Source organism: Amblyraja radiata, chromosome 12, assembly GCF_010909765.2.
Source record: "Amblyraja radiata isolate CabotCenter1 chromosome 12, sAmbRad1.1.pri, whole genome shotgun sequence".
In the NCBI taxonomy this organism is placed as follows: domain Eukaryota; kingdom Metazoa; phylum Chordata; class Chondrichthyes; order Rajiformes; family Rajidae; genus Amblyraja; species Amblyraja radiata.
In genome coordinates this window covers 50,259,821-50,281,744 of record NC_045967.1, presented here as the reverse complement: position 1 = coordinate 50,281,744, position 21,924 = coordinate 50,259,821, and the positions used below count along the sequence as shown (strand labels likewise).

The window sequence follows — 21,924 nt, the reverse complement described above, 5'->3', positions numbered from 1 at the left end:
TTTGGTGGCAAAAACATGAAAGCAGACTATTATCTAAATGGTGGCCGACTAGGAAAAGGGGAGATGCAGCGAGACCTGGGTGTCATGGTACACCAGTCATTGAAAGTGGGCATGCAGGTGCAGCAGGCAGTGAAGAAAGCGAATGGTATGTTAGCTTTCATAGCAAAAGGATTTGAGTATAGGAGCAGGGAGGTTCTACTGCAGTTGTACAGGGTCTTGGTGAGACCACACCTGGAGTATTGCGTACAGTTTTGGTCTCCAAATCCGAGGAAGGACATTATTGCCATAGAGGGAGTGCAGAGAAGGTTCACCAGACTGATTCCTGGGATGTCAGGACTGTCTTATGAAGAAAGACTGGATAGACTTGGTTTATACTCTCTAGAATTTAGGAGATTGAGAGGGGATCTTATAGAAACTTACAAAATTCTTAAGGGGTTGGACAGGCTAGATGCAGGAAGATTGCTCCCGATGTTGGGGAAGTCCAGGACAAGGGGTCACAGCTTAAGGATAATGGGGAAATCCTTTAAAACCGAGATGAGAAGAACTTTTTTCACACAGAGAGTGGTGAATCTCTGGAACTCCCTGCCACAGAGGGTAGTCGAGGCCAGTTCATTGGCTATATTTAAGAGGGAGTTAGATGTGGCCCTTGTGGCTAAGGGGATCAGAGGGTATGGAGAGAAGGCAGGTACGGGATACTGAGTTGGATGATCAGCCATGATCATATTGAATGGCGGTGCAGGCTCGAAAGGCCGAATGGCCTACTCCTGCACCTAATTTCTATGTTTCTATACCTACGGTGAAGCATGGTAGTGGCAGCATCATGCTGTGGGGATGTTTTTCAGCATCAGGAACGGGGAGACTAGTCAGGATCGAGGGAAAGATGAACGGAGCAAAGTACAGAGAGATCCTTGTTGAAAACCTGCTCCAGAACGTTCTGGACCTCAGACTGGGGTGGAGGTTCACCTTCCAACAGAACATGACTCTAAAGGGCCTGTCCCACTTGGGCGTCATTTGCGTGTCACGCAAGATTTGGAGAATCCCAAAATCCTGGGGCGCCGCCCGCTACCACGTGTCACTGCCTACGCCACCACGACTCACCACACGCAATGCACGCCATGCGCGAGTTGTGCGTCGTGATGCGTAAATTATGTCGCGTAAATGACGCGCAAATAACGCCCAAGTGGGACAGGACCTTAAGCACACATCCAAGACAACGCAGGAGTGGCTTCGTGACAAGTCTGTGAATGTCGTTGAGTGGCCCAGCCAGAGCCAGGACTTGAACCCGATCGAACATCTCTGGAGGGATCTGAAAATAGCTGTGCATCGACGCTCCCCATCCAACCTGACAGAACTTGAGGGGATCTGCAGAGAATAATGGGAGAAATTACCCAAATACAGGTGTGCCAAGCTTGTAGCGTCATACCCAAGGAGACTTGAGGCTGTAATCGCTGCCAAAGGTGCCTCAACAAAGTATGAGTAAAGGGTCTGAATACTTATCTAAATGTGATATTTCAGTTATTTATTTTTAATTACTTTGCAAAAATTTCTACGCTTTTCTACAATTTCACTTTTTTTATTATTGGGTATTGTGTGCAGATTGATGATAAAAAAATGAATTTAATCCATTTTAGAATAAGGCTGTAACGTAACAAAATGTGGAAAAAGTGAAGGGGTCTGGATACATTCTGAATGCACTATCTGGAAGAATAGCAGTATGTCATGTCACTATCAATGAATAAATTGGCAGCAGGTTCAAGCAAAGAAGCGTTGAGCTATGAGGTTGTGAATCATGGGAACTGGTCAAAAGTATTGCCATGTAAACAACAAACATTGGCTTTGTTATTTAAAATCTTGATGAATTTGCATTTTTATTTTTCCATTGTCTCCCTCACAGCATTAAGGTAATTGTTAAGTGTTTGTGTCCATTTAATAATGTGATAATGGTTTGTGCAATGCCAGTCTACTTAGGTCAAGAAACAGTAGTTTAAACTTTTAAGTATTCTATCTGCATGAATCTACTTATATTTCAACATGCTATCACAAGAGAGCAAAATATAATTAAATCAGATACAAAATTAGAACAAATGGATAGAAGGATTGGAGTCATGAGACTGCGGATGCTAGAATATGGAGCAAACTGCTGGAAGAACTCAGCGGGTCAAGCAACATCTGTGGAGACCAAGGGATGGCCGATGTTTTTGATCAAGACCCTGCATTAGCAAAGAGGAAGGATTGGATTGGGAGAGGAGTGTTGGAAGCATAAAGAGTGCCAGAAAGGGAGTAAGAAAAGCTTTTTTTAACTTGGAAAAATAGCAAATAATGTATTAAATGCAGGATAAAAACACAACTGTGTGGACTGGTTATATATGTTTGGCTGTAAATGTGTAATTATATATAGTATCTGATTTGATTGGATATCTTGCAAAACAAAGCTTATCAAGCTGTAAAGGTGTCAATAATAAAGCCAAACCTGGTGTTTCTTGACCACAGGTGGACTGGCATGATATGAAGAATTATCGCCACATTAAATGGGGACATAGGCTAAGAAGAAAATGAAAAGCAATTAAGACATTCGGTATTTTTGTTGACTAAATTTTGATACCTAAACAGGATGAAGAACTCGATGAGGATGATGCTTACCAGGTCTTGTCCACATTGAAAAGAATAACTGCCTTTCACAAGTAAGGACTGTTTATATATGTTGATGTCCATGCTACTTACTTTATACATTTGTATGTTTTGTCAAATCATAGAATCATAGAAAGTAGGTGCGAGAGTAGACCACCAGGTCCGTCGAGCCCGCACCGCCATTCACTCATGGCTGAACACTAAACAGACACACTTACCCACAAACAGTAGACACAAGACACAGAACACAAGACACTACCCTCCCCTTTATACCGCTATCACCCCTCTCCACCCCAAGAACCGCGTGATCTCCTGGGGGAGGCAAAAAACCGGATAAAAACCAGGTCCAATTCGGGAAAAAAATCCGGGAAATTCCTCTCCGACCCCAATCCAGGCGATCGACACTTGTCCAGGAGATCACTCAGGTCTTACTATACTAACCATACCTAGGTCCATATCCCTGCCCTCTCCCCGTAGCCCCTTATCCCCTTGGCAGCTAAAAAACCATCTATTTTTGACTTAAATATATTTAACGTTTCTGCTTCCACTGCTCCCTGGGGCACTGAATTCCACAAACTAACCACCCTCTGGGTGAGGAAGTTCTTCCTCATCTCAGTTTTAAAAGAGCCCCCCCTCACTCTGCAACTATGTCCCCTAGTTCTAGCCTCCCCGATCATTGGGAACATCCTCGGTGCATCCACCCGATCAAGGCCCCTCACGATCTTATACGTTTCAATGAGATCGCCTCTCATTCTTCTAAACTCCAAAGAGTAGAGTCCCAGCTTACTTAACCTTTCCTCATATGTCAATCCCCTCATTGCAGGAATTAATCTTGTAAACCTTCGCTGCACTGCCTCCAGGGCTAGTACATCCTTTCTTAAGTATGGACCCCAGAACTGTACACAGTATTCCAAATGTGGTCTCACTAATACCGTGTACAGCTGCAGCAAGACCTCCGTGTTTTTATACTCAATCCCCCTAGCAATAAAGGCCAAAACTCCATTGGCCTTCCTGACTGCTTGCTGCACCTGCATACTGACTTTTAGTGATTCATGTACTAATACCCCTAGATCCCTTTGCGTTGCATTACAACGCAGCTCCTCCTCATTTAGAAAATAACTTGCCCTAACATTTTTTTCCCCAAAGTGAATGACTTCACATTTATTAGTATTAAATTTCATCTGCCAAGTTGTTGCCCACTCACCTAGCTTATCTATATCCTTTTGCAGACTCTTCCTATCCTCCTCATCCCCTACTTTCCCTCCCATTTTCGTATCGTCCGCAAATTTTGATATATTACACTTGGTTCCCTCCTCCAAATCATTTATATAAATTGTGAACAACTGGGGTCCCAGCACCGACCCTTGCGGAACCCCGCTAGTTACCGGTTGCCATCCCGAGTATGAACCATTTATCCCCACTCTCTGCTTCCTATTTGTTAGCCAATCCTCTACCCATGCTAATATATTACCCCCAATCCCATAATTTTTTATTTTTAGCAATAGTCTCTTATGTGGCACCTTGTCAAAAGCCTTTTGGAAGTCCAAGTATACCACATCCACCGGTTCCCCTTTATCCACCCGGGTTGTTACTTCCTCAAAGAATTCGAGCAGATTCGTTAAACACGATTTCCCCTTCACAAAACCATGCTGGTTCTGTCTGATGAAGTCATGTTTATCCAAGTGCCCCGTTAGTGTTTCTTTAATAATTGTCTCTAACAATTTACCCACCACCGATGTTAGACTAACCGGTCTATAGTTACCCGCCTTCTGTTTACTTCCTTTTTTAAATATAGGTGTTACATTGGCCATTTTCCAATCCACTGGGACCGTTCCTGCCTCCAGGGAGTTTTGGAAATTATCACCAATGCATCCACAATCCCCACTGCTATCTCCCTCAAGACCCTTGGATGTAATCCATCAGGCCCAGGGGATTTATCCTCCTTCAGTCTCATTAATTTCCCTAATACCACCTCCTTGGTGATCTTAATAGTATTTAGCTCCTCCATTCCTACCGCCTCCTGTTTATCCAGCGTTGGAATATTTTTTGTGTCTTCTATGGTGAAGACTGATACAAAATACTCGTTTAATGCCTTTGCCATTTCCATGTTCCCCACCAACAACTCTCCAGTCTCACCCTCCAATGGACCAACGTTCACCTTAGCCACCCTTTTTCTTTTTATATAGCTATAAAAACTCTTACTATTAGTTTTTATGTTGTTCGCTAAATTCCTTTCATAGTCTATTTTCCCCGTCTTAATTAATCTCTTAGTTACTTTTTGCTGACCTTTAAATGCTTCCCAATCCTCTACCCTCCCACTATCTCTGGCTACCTTATATGCCCTTGCCTTCAGCCGAATACTATCCTTTATAGTTTTACTGAGCCATGGCTGACTGTTCTTACCCTTACCCCTTTTTTTCTTCATAGGAATAAATTTTTCTTGAAGGTTATACAGTAGATCCTTAAATGTGGGAATGCAGATTGTTTAGTATGTCAGAATCATTTGCTATGTGAAAATAAGATGCAAGTTCCCATTCTAGGATAGAATCCATTTGTATTTGATTAATGAATAATATTTCAATCTTCATAGATTAGTGGTGTGATTTTCTTTTCTATTTGGTTAGAAAATAAACAATTTTAAGAATGCACATATATTAGCTTATTATCTTAAATAATCAATATTTAATACTTTTTAAGATAAAATTCCCTAGAATTCTAGAGCATTTCCCACAAATTGGTAGGTTACAAATATAATTCCCTCAAAGAAAGGCAGAAGATAATGGAGAACTTTAGACCATTTAGTCCAGGGGAGGGGAACCTTTTCATGTTGGAAGGCTGCATTAAATTAGCTGTAATCTAATAAGGCCGCATCCAAGAAACTTCAATTAGATAGACTTCAAAATGTACATTATTTTGTAAAAATCTAACTACTATGTACTAACTTCAAGAAAATGAAAAAATGTTGTTATTTCTAAAGTTAACTAACCTTTTAATGACTTTGTGAGTGCGCCTTGATTTGGGTTAGGTAAGGAGACTGTTGATTCGCAGCAATAAGTGGTTGAAAAGCAATAAAGCATTTTTCGTGCATGTTGCCGAAGACGTGGGTATTCTATTGCATTTTTCCATATTTCAATCTGATCTTTCTTAGTGTCAAATAAGGACTTTAAAATGTCATCTTCTGAGAGCTCAATCAATTCCATCTGTAGTTCTTTAGGAGTTCTTTAAATGCTAATTTGAATGCTTAAAAAATGCTAATTTCATTTAATCTTCTTTTACTCTTTGGTATTTTAAATACGTTCATTTTAAGATTAAGATTAAAATAATAAAAGACGAACAAAATCATATTAATAAAAATAAAAGGATTTGCTCTCCAAAATTTGGATTCATTCACAAGGCCGCACTTAATGGCCCAGAAAGGCCGCAGGTTCCCCACCCCTGATTTAGTCTATTATCAGTCAAAGGGTCTATTATTAAGGAAGTAGTAACAGGACTGTCAGAAAATAATCATGCTTTGGGTGGGTTGAACATGGATCCATGAAAGGGAGTTTTATGTTTGAGAAAATGTTATCAATTTTGCTGCATAAATTCTAAGTGAATAAATAACTAATAGTGAATAAGATGCTGTGGTAGATTTAGACTTTTAGAAGGTCTTCAACACATGAGGTTAATAAATAAACCTAGAGTACATAATATTGAAGATAAGATGTTGGCCTGGATTGGTACTGGTTAGACAACAGGAGCAAATGGGTTATTTTGGGATTGAGGTTGTGACAAATGGGATGGTGCATGAGGTATGCATGTGCTAATTGATGTCCATGATGAAGAGTCCAAGTATAAAATATTGAAGTTTGTAGATTCTGAAAAGCTGGATTATAATGTGGGTGTGAGGAAGAAGCAAGAGGACTTCATGGAATATAGAAAGACTTAAGTGAATGTCCGAGGACATGGCATATGGAGAGTGATCTGGAACATAGATTAGTACACCATAGGAACAGCTCTTCTGCTCGGTACTAACCCCATTGCCCTGCTCATGATCCATATCCCTCTATTCCATACATCTCTATTTGTCCAACTAAAAGCCTTTTAAATGCCACTTCTATTGTTTTTTGCCTCCATTACCACCACCCTTGGCAGCACATTCCAGGCTTGCAACACTCTCTGTGAAAACAAAAAAAGTCCCCAGCCCATCTGATTTTAAACTTTGCCCCCCTCACCTTAAACCTATGCCCTCTCATATGTGACATTTTCACCCTGGGAACCAGGTCCTGTTACTACCTACCCAATCTATGGGGAAAACTGTGAAGCCTATTTGGTTGTGGAAATGGAAAGGAAGAGTTTTTCTTAAATTATGAGAGACTCAAGGGTGTTTGTGCTCAGAGGGTCCTGGGTATTCTCATACTTGAATTATTGAAAACAAACGTGCAGGTACAACAAGCTGGTCAAAAGTAAATATTGCACTTGAGCCTTTACTGCAAGAGGATTTGAGTACAAGAGTAAACAAATGGGTGACAGTTATGTCAATTATGCGACAGTTCCCAGTATTTTTAGTGCAGGTCCGCATTCTATCTAAGCAAGAATATTATTGTGGTGGATAGAGTGAAATGAAGACTGGCATAATGTATCTTTTTTTACCTAGAACACAAAGTTTCTTACATCGCATAATGTTTTATTTCCTTGGATCTGTAATTTAATTTTGTAAAACATTTTTTAATATAAGCTGAATCTGTTTCTTGTTTTGGTTTTTGGAAAATTGTTCTATTTTTGAAAATGGGTCTTTCAAATATAACACTTTAGATGATAATGTATAGTAAGTTTTGAAATGATTGGATTTTAAATGGAATTCTCAACATACCGTTATATAATTAACCTATTTTACAAAGTAAATTAAAAAGAGTTGGCCTACTTCCTGATTTTATATCATTGCTCGACTCTTCTGAATTTCCCTCTGAGAATGGGAGACTTAAAATTGTACCCAAATTATGCAATTAGGGCCCAACTTTAAGATTACTTTAAACAGGATCTGTCAAACCAAAGTATCTTCCTCGGGTGTTCCATTGATTTTAGTCCACAATACTATTTGTTCTTTTTACTGTGGGTGAGCAATGCACAGAGGTCACTGGAACTTGAGCAACCCTTTGTGCTGTTCTTTTTGTAGCTGAACACAGGATTTCTCACTTGGCTTCCTTCAGGTCTGACAAATATCTGTGTTATTTCACTGCCTCTTCACAGCTATTCAAATGTAAATTTTAAATTCTGAGAAGGATTCCCCAAGCTAGCAAACCAGGGCCAGTTGCTGTTGCTGGCAGTGTTGGTATTGAGAAGGCGGCAGTAGATAGATAATTGTTAGATTAAGTAGCAGCAAAAAAGATTGCATACAAAGTTGTTTTATTTATATGATCTGTCTAGAAATTTTCACAAGCAGGTTGGCGCTTCAGAGAAAAGTGTAATTGGGTACCTTTGTACTCTAGGAAGCTTTTGATTTAAGAATATGAGCATACTTTAAAATGTGCAACAGGATTTTCCTGGAATAATGTCAAGAAATATTTCAATGCAAAATATAGAACTTCCGTTGTTAGAAATACAGACACTACATCACGATCATAACTACCCATTTTGTAGATGAATATTCTGTAGAAGCATAGTGTGAGGAATCGGGCCCTTCGTCCCCACCTCATCAATGCCGACCAAGATGCTTATCTATGGTAATCTCATTTACCCATGTTTGACCCATATCCTTCTAAACCTTTCCTAAATCATCTTTCTGTCCAAATGTATTTTAAATGTTGTTAAGTACCTGCCTCAGCCACTCCCTCTGGCAGATCACTCCATGTACGTATCACCCTCTGACAAAGCTACATGTTTGGTTTCTGTTAAGTACTAGAGAGCAGTGGTTTAACATGAGATGAGAAAGACTTAAGTCCTTTTTTGGGGGGGAGGGGGGGGGGGGCGCTGTCATTCTATCTACGTCCCTCATGATTATAAACAGCTGTATAAGATCCCCCTCAGTCTCCTGTGCTCCAAGGAATATCGTCCTAGCATGTCGAACCTCTCCCTATAAATAAGACACTCGAGTTATTGCAAAATCCCTGTACATCCTTGTAAATCCTTTTCCAATCTTTTTGCATCTTGATAACATCTTATGAGAGGGTGATCAAACCTGAACACCATACACCGTGAGCCTCAACAGTATTTTGTACAACTGCTTATCCTATCCTCTATACTCAATGTCCTTAATGATGAAGGCCAGCATGCTGAAAGTTGTCTTCACCCCCCCCCCCCCCCCGTCCACTTGTGATGCCAATAACAAAGAAGTATGTTCTTATACTCCGAGATCTCTGTTCCTCAACACTCCCCAGACCCCGCAGTTCACTGTGAAAGTCCTATCATGGCTTGCCTTCCTTAAAGGCAACACCTTGACCGCGACAGTCTTTTCAGATGAGGCAGAGGTTCACTTGCACCTCCTCCAACCTCATCTACTGTATTCGCTGTTCCAGGTGTGGACCCTTGTACATCGGCGAGACCAAGCGCAGACTCAGCGATCATTTCGCTGAACACTTCCACTCAGTCTTCCTAAGCCTATGTGATCTCCCTGTTGCTCAACACTTTCCCTCCCATTCTCACACTGACCTTTCTGTCCTGGGCCTCCACCTTTGTCGGAGTAAGGCCCAGAGCAAATTGGAGGAACAGCATCTCATATCTCGCTTGGGTAGCTTCCACCCATCCCCGCAGTATGAACATTGAGTTCTCTAACTTCAAGTAGTCCTTACTTTCCCTATCTCTCTCTCTCCATCCCCTCTCCCTTCCCAGTTCTCCGAACAGTCATACTGTCTCCGACTACATTTTATCTCTGTACTCCCTGACATCAGTCTGAAGAGGGTCTCGACCCGAAATGTCACCCATTCTTTCTCTCCAGAGATGCTGCCTGTCCCACTGAGTTACTCCAGCACTTTGTGTCTAAAATCCTCAGCCGACTTGTTCAGCTGATCAAGATCCCACTGCAATTCTTGGCACTTTCTTCATTGTCTACAACTAGTTACACTGTCTGCACAAGTATAAGACGGCCTCAAACAATAAAATATGTTTGCAGTAATTGATATGGGTATACGAAAAAGCGTTTAGGGTTTGGCCTGATAAGTATGAGTTATGAAGAAATAGAGTGATCTGTGATTGTTTGAGAGCAAGTAACATGTGGGACCAGACCTGCAACTGTGTTGGCCAAATGATCTATCTCTGCGCTGTACCCAGTACATAATTAAGACGTCCATAAAAATGGTTTGCAATCAAACAGGAGAAATGTAATTTTGCTTTAATAAATAAATAAAAATATTCTCCTTTAAGCCATTGAAAATGTATTTCTCATCGACTCCTCTGTACTATCCTCTGTTTGCCTGATAGTCTTTTTATTTTTCTACCCTGCACCTGTAACTGAGTGCTTGTTGTTTCCAGTGCCTTTCCAGAACTTAATTATAACCCTAAAATTATTGCTTTTCCAGTGCTCATGATCTTACAAGATGGGACTTGTTTGGCAGTAATTACAAACTGCTGAAGATTGGTACTGAAAATGGGGATATGCCAGAACAGGTTTTTGTTTCATTTATTGATTTTAGCCAAATAATACACAATAACTTAATTATGCATTTTATGTCTGAATTGTTAACCACGTATCTGTAGACTGAAATTATGAAATGTGTTTTTTGCTTTTTTAGATTGTTGTACATGCACTCCAGTGCACTCACTATGTAATCCTTTGGAACCTAGCGACTGTTTCTGAAGGAAGTTCAACAAAGGTATGTAGAAGCAAAATTAGGTAAATTCCCATAATAATAAATGTTCTGAAATTTTTATATTTCTTACAGATGGCATCTTAATGAACACCTTAAATTTATTCTATTCCACTGTGCAATGAAACTGAAGCAGTTTCAATCTGCAAGGTTTCTTCGCTGTTCAAACGGTGTCCCAAATCCTAACTGAGGATAATGAGAGTTTTAATTGAAATTATTATTATATTATGAATATTTGCAAGTCACCTCGCAAGATTCAATTCATTTTGCAGTCGTGTAAGCCAACCTAATCCACATGAGCTAAAAAAACTCTCCAATAAGATTAAATAATAGAATGCATTGGGGAATGGTAACAGGTTAGATATATTCGTAGTAAGCAAAACAAGTTGTTTTTTCAGGTGAGTGACTTATCAGAACTGGAAATAGGAAGCTGCTTCTCACTCCAGTGATGCTGCATCAGCTGCTGAGTATTTCTAGCGTTTTATTATTTTTTAATTCTGGATTTCTCATGTCAGCTGTGGTTTGCATCAGCATCAGCATCAGCATCAGCCAATCTAGTTTGGTTAATTAATCTCAGAGAGGATTGTTATCTTCAAATTAAGAACCACATTTCCCTTAAGGAAACTTCAAAACATTTTTGTTTCCTCCTTAGGCTTTACATGGGCTGAGAGTTGGAGTGGGTACATCATGATACATGTAGAGAAAGCTCTGATTCAGGAGCCCCTTCAGGAGATGATTGCTTACTGGTGTCAGTCCTAACCAGTACATTTTATGGGGACCCCCAAAAATCCCCAAACTGCTGTTAGAGCTGGTCGACAGTTTCAAATTCCTCGGCATCCATATCGCTAGCTCTCCTCTGGTCCCATCACACTGACTGTGATCAAAAAAATCTGTTAACATATTTACCTTCTGAAAATGTTCAGCATGCCCGTGAGGGTTGCCTGGTAGGGCAGCTGTTCTGCTCTACACCACCTGAACCTTGAGAGTGAGTGAACACATCCTCTCCATTCCCTCTCCACTGTGCATTGTATCGGGAAAGCAGACAGTTTGTTAAGGATGCCTGTCACCTTGGCCATTTCATTTTCTCGCCACTATCTTCTGAGAGACGATACAGGTGCTTGAAAGCTTGGACGCCCAAACTTACAAACAACTTTTCCCTCACTTCTATCCAACTCCTGAACCAACCACCTCTTTCAAACCCCATTCCAGCGGGTGCTGCCTCGTACTCTTACTCTAGTCCACATCATTTTGGCTGTTCCTTTCCTTTGTACTACACTGCAATCTAGCACCATTTGGCTGTTTTGCATCTGTTGTATTTATTGTTGTATGTATCATGTATACTGTTTACTCTGTTAGCTTCATGTGAATAAAGAATTTAATTGTACCCTAACTCCCTCTTAAATATAGCCAATGAACTGGCCTCAACTACCTTCTGTGGCAGAGAATTACAGAGAATTGTACAGAGCCCGGGTGAGACCGCACCTGGAGTATTGTGTGCAATTTTGGTCTCCTAATTTGCTATTGATGGAGTGCAGCGTAGGTTCAGCAGGTTAATTTCCAGGTTGGCGTGACTGACATTTGATGAAAGAATGGGTCGACTGGGCTTGTATTCACTGGAATTTAGGATGAGAAGGGATCTTATAGAAACATAGAATTCTTAAAGGGATTGGAAAGGGTTGGTGGAAGAAAAATGTTCCTGATGTTGGGGGAGTCCAGAACTAGGGGTCACAGTTTAAGAATAAGGGGTAGGCCATTTAGTACTGAGTTGAGGATAAACTTCTTCACCCAGAGAGTTGTGAATCTGTGGAATTCCCTGCCACAGAAGGTAGTGGAGGCCATTTCACTGGATGTTTTCAAGAGAGTTAGATCTAGCCCTTAGGGTTAAAGGAATCAAGGGATATGGGGGCACTGATTTTGAATGGCCTACAGCTGCACCTATTTTTCTATTTCTATGAACATTTATTTTAATTTTCTAATACATTTTAAATTCACATACTGAGTGTTTCTAACTAGTTGCTCATTAATTTGACAGTTATGACATATATACCAGTTTATAATTTATCATGGTGACTTGCATTTGTGGAATGCATGTTTTTTAAAAGGCTAAGCTGTGCAATATGGGATCATTTATCTCCTTCCTCAGCTCAGATCAGCAAGATATTGCAGATTTTGGGCAGGTAACAAATTGAGGCTGATTCTTGGCATTAGAGTAATGGGGAGAAATTGGGATAATATAATAAAAATATTCAAGGTTTTTTAGTGAAAGAAAGATAAATTGGGCAAAAAGCATCAAGCAATAAAAATGACCAGAGCTATTCATATCATGTAGATGTGAGATTAATGCTAGTAGGTTTTTCCCCCACGCTAAGTGAATGGAATAGATTTTTGGTTTGAGTGCTGAGTAAAATAATGATACAGTTGAATAACCGCATTGATACCAGCCCCAATGTCCTTTCTTTGAATTTCTTGTCATTTGTTCAAAATTTATGAGAAACTGACAATGTAACAATATACATTGATATCTTGTCTGGATATTCTTCTATAAAAATTTGCTGCTGAAAGATGGTTGATAATGTCTCCTCAACAGATACTATTGCAAATAGTCATAATATTTTTATTTTTTTCAGGAGCAATTAATAATGCTACGAAAACAAATGCGAGCCTTCTGCCAGATCTGTCAGCGTTACCTGACCAATGTTAATACAGCTGTTAAAGAACAGGTAATAGAAACCAATTTTTTGCCATGAAGGTATCTATGTATTTCCATATGCTAGAAATGGCAAACCATGTTTGAGAGAAGAAATTTGATAATATTGTGTTCATTTGGAGAAAGCAAAAAGGAAAAATGTTCCACTTTTTTAAATGATTTCTTGGATAGTCTTAAATATGTCTTCATAATGGTTCAGAAGTTGATGGCAAATAGCCATAAATTTAAAATGATCAAAGTGGGGTAGTTTAGAAATTGTTGTACAGTTGGATCTGATGGTACAATCTACAACAATCCAATGCACAGATTATAGTCAGAATGACACTGTTATCTGTTGCACAATTGTTAAAAATAACCTCAAACTAGTTTTAGATTCTGCTGAAGAAAGTAACTCACCTGTAGGCCACACCTTTTGCACCCTATGATAACTCCAATAGATTATATTATCCATATATATATATATATATATGAAGGAGTATGTTCTCCATCTTGCTGGAAGAAAATAAGTCTTTAGAAGCATAATTCCTGCTAAGTCTTTGGAGTTTGCCTTTTTGTTTCCTGTGGAGTTCTGCCATTTGGGTTTTCTACATGAATGGATGTGGTGCAATGCCCTTAACACACAGGATTGAGCCTTCACAGAATTACATTTAGAAATATTGAAAGAAGCAAACCTCTAAGAAAGAAAAAACTGTCGCGTTATTTGCCTAAATATAATTTACTTCAAGAAAGAAACACACCTGACCAATACTTGAAGAAATTGAGTTAAACTTTTCACGTGATAAGATGTATTTAATTTATGCAATGACATTCCATTTGAAGTATCTCAGTAACTTTCAGTAATCATTTCTATTTTGTTTTGTAGGCTTTCACTATCTTGTGTGATATTCTGATGATTTTTAGCCACCAGATTATGGCAGGTGGACGTGAAGTTCTGGAACCTCTGATTTACAGTCCAGATTCATGTCTACAGTCAGAGTTACTGAGCTTCATCTTGGACCATGTATTTATTGATCAGGATGAAGACGGCCATAGTACAGGTGAGTGATGTCATTTCTCATGTATATTTATCTGGGGCAACAAATTCAGCTTTTACTTTGGCCTTCTTCCCATTGAAACAGTTTTTTAATGTAAAGTTTAGTCATTGATGTCAATTTAAGGGGAGAGTGGCTTCCTGGAGAACAAAAAATGCGAAGCTCTTTCTCTTTAAGAAAGAACTGCAGATGCTTGAAAAATCGAAGTACACGAAAAATGCTGGAGAAACTCAGCGGGTGAGGCAGCACCTAAGGAGAGAAGGAATAGGCGACGTTTCGGGTGGAGGCCCTTCTTCAGACTGATTATTTAATAATCTCTATCTTATTCAGGTACTTGTGGATGCAGGCCATCAGTGACTCAAAATGGTCAGAGATGAGACCAGCATGTGTCAGTAGTAATAATAGCACTGAGCAGGACATGCTTTCTTGGCCTTGAGTATTTTGTTGTTTGCCAAGCAAAGTGGAAGTGCTTGTGGGTGCAGTAGGAAATTTTAAATAATGAGCTGTCCTGTTGTACTGGAGACCCATCCAGGAGACTTTCAGGCAAACAAATTTGACATCCAACTTTTTCACCACTAACCGTTGGTTATTAATTGTTATAGATGGACATCAAGATGATGAAGCTGGTAAAATTGAGGCTTTACATAAAAGGAGGAACCTTCTTGCAGCTTTCTGTAAATTAATTGTATATAATGTGGTGGACATGAATACAGCTGCAGATGTTTTTAAGCAGTACATGAAGGTAAACATTTTCAACCTCATTTTCATTCATGTATATAATGTAAAATATCGCATACAACTGAGCTGCTAACACTTCAGAAAAGGAAACTTTATTTCAACATTAAGGAATTTCAGGATGGATCCAAAAACCTGTTTTTGGCAATGGTTAAGTCAGTAGAGTATCACGTGCAAAGAAAAATCATATGTGAAACTGCCCAGATGTAATATGTGTTCTGTATTTTCCTTCATTCGGAAGCTTGCAAGGATATTTTATTGCTGTCTTCCTCTTGTTAATTTTTTGTTGGGCATTTATATGCTTACTAAAATAAAGATGTTTTATGTTGTTAAGTTATAATTATAACTTATAAATCAAATTCGCAGTACTTTATCATTGTACAATAATGAATAGATCTTTTGTTCATAAATTTATTTTAGTATTACAATGATTATGGTGATATCATCAAAGAAACTATGAGCAAGTGCAGACAAGTGGACAAAATTCAGTGTGCAAAGACTCTTGTACTTAGCTTACAGCAGGTAAGATTTTGTATTTAATTGTCAGAAGCATTATCAAATTGAAATATTCTGCTGAAAATAAATTGCAGTAGACACTTACAATATTTGAATAGATAATGTTTGAGTTTTATCAGTAAATTAAATGCTGAAGAATAAAAGTTTGAGTGGGGAGGGGTTCTTTCAGGGACATTTCCAAGCACATTTTGGATTTCATCCATTTCCAGAGACATACGGCACAGAAAAAGACCCATTCCTGTTAATAACCCACAGATTCTACCACTCACCGACATACTAGGGGGAATTTACAGTGGCCAATTAATCTACCAGCTCGCACGTCTTTAGGATGTGGGGAAACCCATGTGTCAAGGAGATTGTGCAAACTACACTTACATAGAACCTGAGGTCAGGATTGAATCTGGGTCTCAGGCGCTATGAGGCAACAGCTCTACCAGCTGTGAATGATTTTGTGCATGCTTCATAATTCTTCACTTCTTCTGTTCCATTTGGGCATTTGCATTATATAGATAGCAAGGACCATATATTGTGGGGTTTAATGCATTTTGACCCAAAGAGCCATTTCAAACCTCCATTCACATCTGCTTTACAATTTTAGACTGTTAAAAAATATCACAATTTATAGATTGCGATTTGCATGCAGTCAATCTAAGCAAAGTGTAAATTGGTTAAAATGTAAGTGTTTACATTTGTTCACGGACAGAGACTGTAATGATTTTATTGGCTTTTCTTCCAATACATATTTTCTCAGAATTTTTGTAAAGTTCCGTTTGAAATTTTCTGTTTTTTCCAATGGTTTTATTAATTATTTACAGTTGTTTGGTGAGTTGGATCAGGACATTGGACTTAATTTTGATCGGTCAACTCCTGGTTTTAGTAGTATTAAAGAACTTGCACGCCGTTTCTCATTAACGTTTGGCTTGGATCAGCTAAAAACCAGAGAAGCTGTAGCAATGCTGCACAAGTAAGTTTTCGTCATGTTTAAAATTGTATCTCCTTCATTTGGATTATATAAATTCTGGGTCGATGGGTGAAATTATGATCCAAAAGTGTGAAGGCATTATTTTTTTTAAATAACCACTTCATGTTTGTAGGTAGACAAAAATGCTGGAGAAACTCAGTGGGTGAGGCAGCATCTATGGAGCAAAGGAATAGGTGACATTTCGGGTTGAGACCCTTCTTCAGACTGATGTGGGGGGGGGGTGGGGGGGGGGGTGGGAAGAAGAAAGGAAGAGGCGGAGACAGTGGGCTGTGGGAGAGCTGGGGAGGGGAGGGGAAGGAGGGAGAAAGCAAGGACTACCTGAAATTGGAGAAGTCAATGTTCATACTCCTGGGGTGTAATCTACCCAAGCGAAATATGAGGTGCTCCTCCAATTTGTGGTGAGACTCACTCTGGCCATGGAGGAGGCCCAGGACAGAAAGGTCGGATTTGGAATGGGAGGGGGAGTTGAAGTGCTGAGCTACCGGGAGATCAGGTTGGTTAATGTGAACAGTGCGGAGGTGTTGGGCGAAGCGATCGCCAAGCCTGCGCTTGGTCTCACCGATGTAGAGCAGTTGACACCTAGATCAGCGGATGCAATAGATAAGGTTGGAGGAGGTGCAGGTGAACCTCTGCCTCACCTGCACCGAACTGCTTAGGTCCTTGGATGGAGTCAAGGGGGGGAGGTAAAGCAACAAGTGTCGCATTTCCTGCGGTTGCAAGAGAAAGTATCGGGAGGGGGTGGTTTGGGTGGGAAGGGTCAAATTGACCAGGGAGTTATGGAGGGAGCGGTCTCTGCGGAAAGCTGAAAGGGGAGGAGATGGGAAGATGTGGCTAGTGGTGGGATCCCGTTGGAGATGGCGAACATGTCGGAGGATTATCGGTTGTATGTGGGGTGGAAGGTGAGGACAAGGGGGACTCTGCCCTTGTTACGAGTGGGGGGGGATAGGGAGTGGGAGCGGAGCCATGGTCCAAGAATAAGTAGGAGGAGGTGTCTGAGTTGGTGCCTGGCCTCAGACCAGTAGAGATCAGCGCGCCAGACTTTATACAATTTTCAGTTGTATAATGCTGACGTTATAGTACAATAAAACACTCTTGACTCTTGAAGTACTGCATTTCCATGCAAATAATGAGAGCCCAGAAGTGGTGAGTGAATAATAAGTATTGGTACAAATTATCACATAAATGCACATTTCCAAATGAAATAAAAAATGAAAATGCTCTAAATACTCACCAGGTCAGGGAACATCTGTGGAGAGAGAAATGATATTAAGTTTTGGGCAGAAAGCTCATTTTAATTTTGTATTCAGTGTTTCAGATTGATGACCTTTCTTCACAGCCATTCTTTCAAACATATTTGGTAAACAAGAATAAATTGGTTCGGAGTTGTGATCATTGATGTGTGCTTCTCATTCCATGGATGTTGCCTAACTTGCTGAGGGTTTGCAGCATTTTCTGTTTTTATTTCATGTTTCCAGCATCAGCCACTTTTACTTTTAGAATTTCTTTTGCACGATGTGACATCAACCAACCAGAATTTCATTGGAATAATTAGGTCGTAATTCATGGTTGTCAGCTTTGTCAACATACAAGTTCAAATCAGTTTGTGATGTGGAATATTAGATAAGGCAGAACTGAATTTTCTTAGTGGGTAGAAAATGGAAGAATAAAATTTGAACTTGGATTCAATTCTGGTGTTTCTGTGAGCTGTGGGCAGTGTATTAATTCATGGACTTTATATAGCCCACTATCTCCCAAAGGGAATATTTTTGCAGATCATAATCTCAGAGGTATCAAGTTAAATTGCAGTAATTTTCTACCCTACTTTACCCACAATTAACCCTATCTACTGCTTTCTACAGTCATTTGACCCATCAGCAGATATACTCCCTCATTACTTTTTACTTAATGTTGCTGTGAATTGCTTTCATGTGACCAGTAATTGTACCTGGTTCTTATAAGTAATATGTAGCATTTTTTAACTGCTTGTTTTGCCTGTACCTTCCAATTCGGATAAATCCAATTGACTGCTGAAGGTCGTAAGTCTCTATGCTTCTGCAATAAGCGAGTTCGGTATTTCGATAAACGCAAGGAATCATGGGATTTGTCAAAGGTCATTTGGGATATATAAAAAAAAGCGAACGCAGCGCTGTATAAACTGTATAAATTGTTACCTATTCTACCAAGAAATTAATCTAGAATTCTGTCAACTCAATAGCTCCTTTCTTGTTCTGCTGTTCACACACTACTTATGCAGTTCTAGTTCAGTTCATTAATCTGCAATTATGAGATATTCAAGAAGTGAAAGAACGTATTATTTTCATTTTTTTAAAATTTATTTTTTTTAATTTTATTTTTATTAGAAGTACAGTAAATTACAATAATACACATCACATATATCTTAATACATTTGTTGTACCACTTCGTTTTTCGAGCTTTAAAAAAGATAGAAATAAAAGAAGTAAGGAAAGTGAGCAAGAATCGTGAAGGTGCAGGAAAGTGTTGGGAAAAGAAAGCCCCTTAGGGAAGAAGTTAGAGAAGGAAGTAAAGAAAGGAAATTAGACCCTAGAAAGAAAAGAAAAAAAAGGAAAAACAATCGCTCTATTGTAACACAAAACTCCGCAAACAAGGATATACCAACCGTATTTTTTTTTTTAAACTTTATTTTATACCCCCCGTTACCAGATCCTGGTACCATTTATATTTTAAATTACTATTGCACCTTATACTTGTAATAGTTCCATAAATGCAGACCACGTCTTTTGGAAGTGGTCTGCTTTGCCTGCTAGGAGGAGTCTCATCTCTTCCAAGTGTAGTGCTTCGAACATGTTTGAAATCCACATTTTTATTGTTGGTATTGGAGCATTTTCCCAAAATTTGAGTATGCTTTTTTCCCATTATTAGCCCGTAATTAAGTAAGTTCTTTTGAAACACATTTAATTCGGGGTTACCTTCCGATATTCCAAAAATGATCCATTCTGCTTTTGGTACAAGTTTTATTTTAAATAATTTTGTGAAGATTTCAAATATTTCGTTCCAGAATTTTTGGATTTTTATACAAAAAACAAAAGAGTGCGCTATGGTAGCTTCTTGTGACTGACATTTATCACAAATGGGTGAGACATTGGGGAAAAGTTTATTTATTTTAGTTTATTTTCATTTAATCCTTAATGTGTTTGCTACTGGAATAAGCAAATATTACTTGTGTTTGAAACATTTTCTTATCTTTATTCATAATTTATGTGTAAAAATATATTTAATCTGAAGCAGGCAGCGACTGTATCAGTGTGATATGGGCTGATGCTTTACCTACAGGTGGTGTGAATGTACCGTTAAGGCAAAGATTCATCTCAGAGGAAAACTGAGTACAGGGTTGGCCCTGTGAAGGAGGGCATTATTAGGGTCGGGCACGCAGCGAGCTAGCGCGAGGGTTGTCAGATCAGATCAGCCCAGATTGCTGAGTGGCCGAAGGGCGGATTTTAATGGGTCGTTATTAAACTGTTCTGTCTGTGTGGCATCACCAGCTCTCTCTCTCTCCCAGATCCCCCACCCCAATTGTCGACATAGGCTGACTGAGAAAATGCTCCCACTCACATTACGGGTTGGGTCTGCGTTAGTCCACTCGATGGAGCGAGCGACGCCTCCTTCAAAGAGAGCGAGAACAGGCAATCGTTCTCTCTCCCAAATGGTCTCATTAAGCTGTTCTTTCACACAGTTTACTCCTGTTAAATTTCATCTGCTTTTTCTCTGAAGCCTTTCATTTCATTCTCCCCCCCCCCAACAAAAACAATGAGTGTTATTCATCGTCACGATCTCGCTCACTTACCTCGAAGAAGCAAAACTGGAAAATATGGATGAAACGCAGGTCCGTATTGCCGCAGCAGCTCAGCTTGCGAGAATGTTTATCGTAAATGACCTAAGACAGGGGCATGCGCAGTTGAAATACCGAACTCGTTGATTCCAAGACCAAATCATTCTATAGGAAATTACAGACCAATGAACTGGAGAGGAATAGAGTGTGTACTATTTAAATCTCAAACGAGTTCAAGATAGTTCAAGTTTTGTTGTAATATTTAGTTTTGCGGCCCAAGTATGTCAGCCCAAATGTGTGACAACTCTAAGCGTCCAGAACACGTTACATTTTTATTACATTCTGTATCTGTATCAGGTATTAAGGTACTTTGAAGTGCCTTGGTTATTTTCTAGTTATAACTGTTTGACATTGAATTTGCAGAGATGGCATTGATTTTGCCTTCAAGGAGCCCAATGTAAATGGAGAAGGTTATCCTGCTGTGAATTTAGCTTTCCTGGATGTTCTTAGCGAATTCTCTTCTAAACTCATCAGACAAGACAAGAGAACACTGTAAGTACAATACCTTAATGTTTTTAAATCGTCTGTAGATGAGTGACTTTGTATAAAATCAAGCATAATTTTGTTTTAATGTTGATAAATTTTAATTATTGTGCAAAATAGTATACCTGTTTAATGTTTTTTTTTTTCCTGATTTCAGCTACGTTTACCTGGAAAGGTTTATGACTGAACAAATAACGTTGCACAGGGACGATGTGTGGCTTCCCTTGATATCTTACAGAAATTCCTTATTGACTGGTGATGATGATACAATGTCTGTTGTCAGCGGAATTAGTAGCAGAGGATCCTCTGTGAGAAGCAAGAAAACAAAACCAGCAACAGGAAAACGAAAATTACCTGAAGGTTAGTCTAAGCAATGCTCTGTTCTTTAATTAAGCCAGGGTTATCAATTGATCTGTTTCATCACATGCAATTAACCTAAAAGCAAATGAACATGTTAATTCTGCATTTTAATATTTTAAGAAACAACTTAAAATTAAAATTATGCCTAAATGTCCTACATGACGTATGGAACATATGTTGAGTACTCCACAAGCCAGCTATCCTGCTCCTCTATTGTGCCTTCATGGTATTTTTCTGAAATCAGATAGGTGCAATACTTCAAAGTTTCCCTTCCATTTATTGAGCAGGCTTCTCCACATTCAGGTCAATTGTGTCATTATGTTGTCCTTAGTTAATACCAACACCCTCTCTCAAAAACTTGAGACTGAGGTTGAGCCTGAGAAGTCTGTGCCCAGATTTGGGAAGGTTATTACGGTCACTAATGCATGTGGAGATCAAATAACACTTCCATGAAAATAATCCTCTTTGAAAAATAATCCAAAGGTGCCATTTGTATTTATTTTGGCTCACTTTGAAATGTTGCTTCAAGGCTTATTTGCATGCAGTCATTTTATATACGGCAAGTGACTTGAAAAACGTGTGAATTCTCTTGGTGGAAGGGATGTGGTGGAGCCGCAGTGAAATGCTGCGGAGAAAGAAAGTGGGAGAGAAGTACTCGAAGAGCTGTTGATGGAAATCCAAGCTCTCCTGAGCTGGATTGTAGATCAGACATCCAGATTGAGTGAAAGCTGCAGTTCATTTTGATTTGCTTTGATCCCTCCAACCATTGGTTCCAGGCCAGCATTGGATCTGGTCAATTTCTCCGGTACATGGATCTGGTAAAATTTCCTTCT

General features: G+C 39.4%; 1 protein-coding gene across 6 annotated transcripts in view; it reads left to right on the top strand.

The window, feature by feature from the left end:
* The window catches only part of stag2 (stromal antigen 2), a 148,046-nt gene that overhangs the window by 117,421 nt on the left and 8,701 nt on the right, over window positions 1–21,924 (top strand). For all 6 annotated transcript variants that reach the window (XM_033030739.1, XM_033030735.1, XM_033030736.1 and 3 more), the window contains 10 exons: window positions 2,611–2,681; window positions 10,122–10,209; window positions 10,335–10,415; window positions 13,037–13,129; window positions 13,979–14,153; window positions 14,750–14,889; window positions 15,303–15,404; window positions 16,214–16,362; window positions 20,612–20,740; window positions 20,889–21,091. In XM_033030739.1, coding sequence (XP_032886630.1) covers window positions 2,611–2,681; window positions 10,122–10,209; window positions 10,335–10,415; window positions 13,037–13,129; window positions 13,979–14,153; window positions 14,750–14,889; window positions 15,303–15,404; window positions 16,214–16,362; window positions 20,612–20,740; window positions 20,889–21,091 — 1,231 coding nt within the window. The remainder of the gene's footprint in view (window positions 1–2,610; window positions 2,682–10,121; window positions 10,210–10,334; window positions 10,416–13,036; window positions 13,130–13,978; window positions 14,154–14,749; window positions 14,890–15,302; window positions 15,405–16,213; window positions 16,363–20,611; window positions 20,741–20,888; window positions 21,092–21,924) is intronic.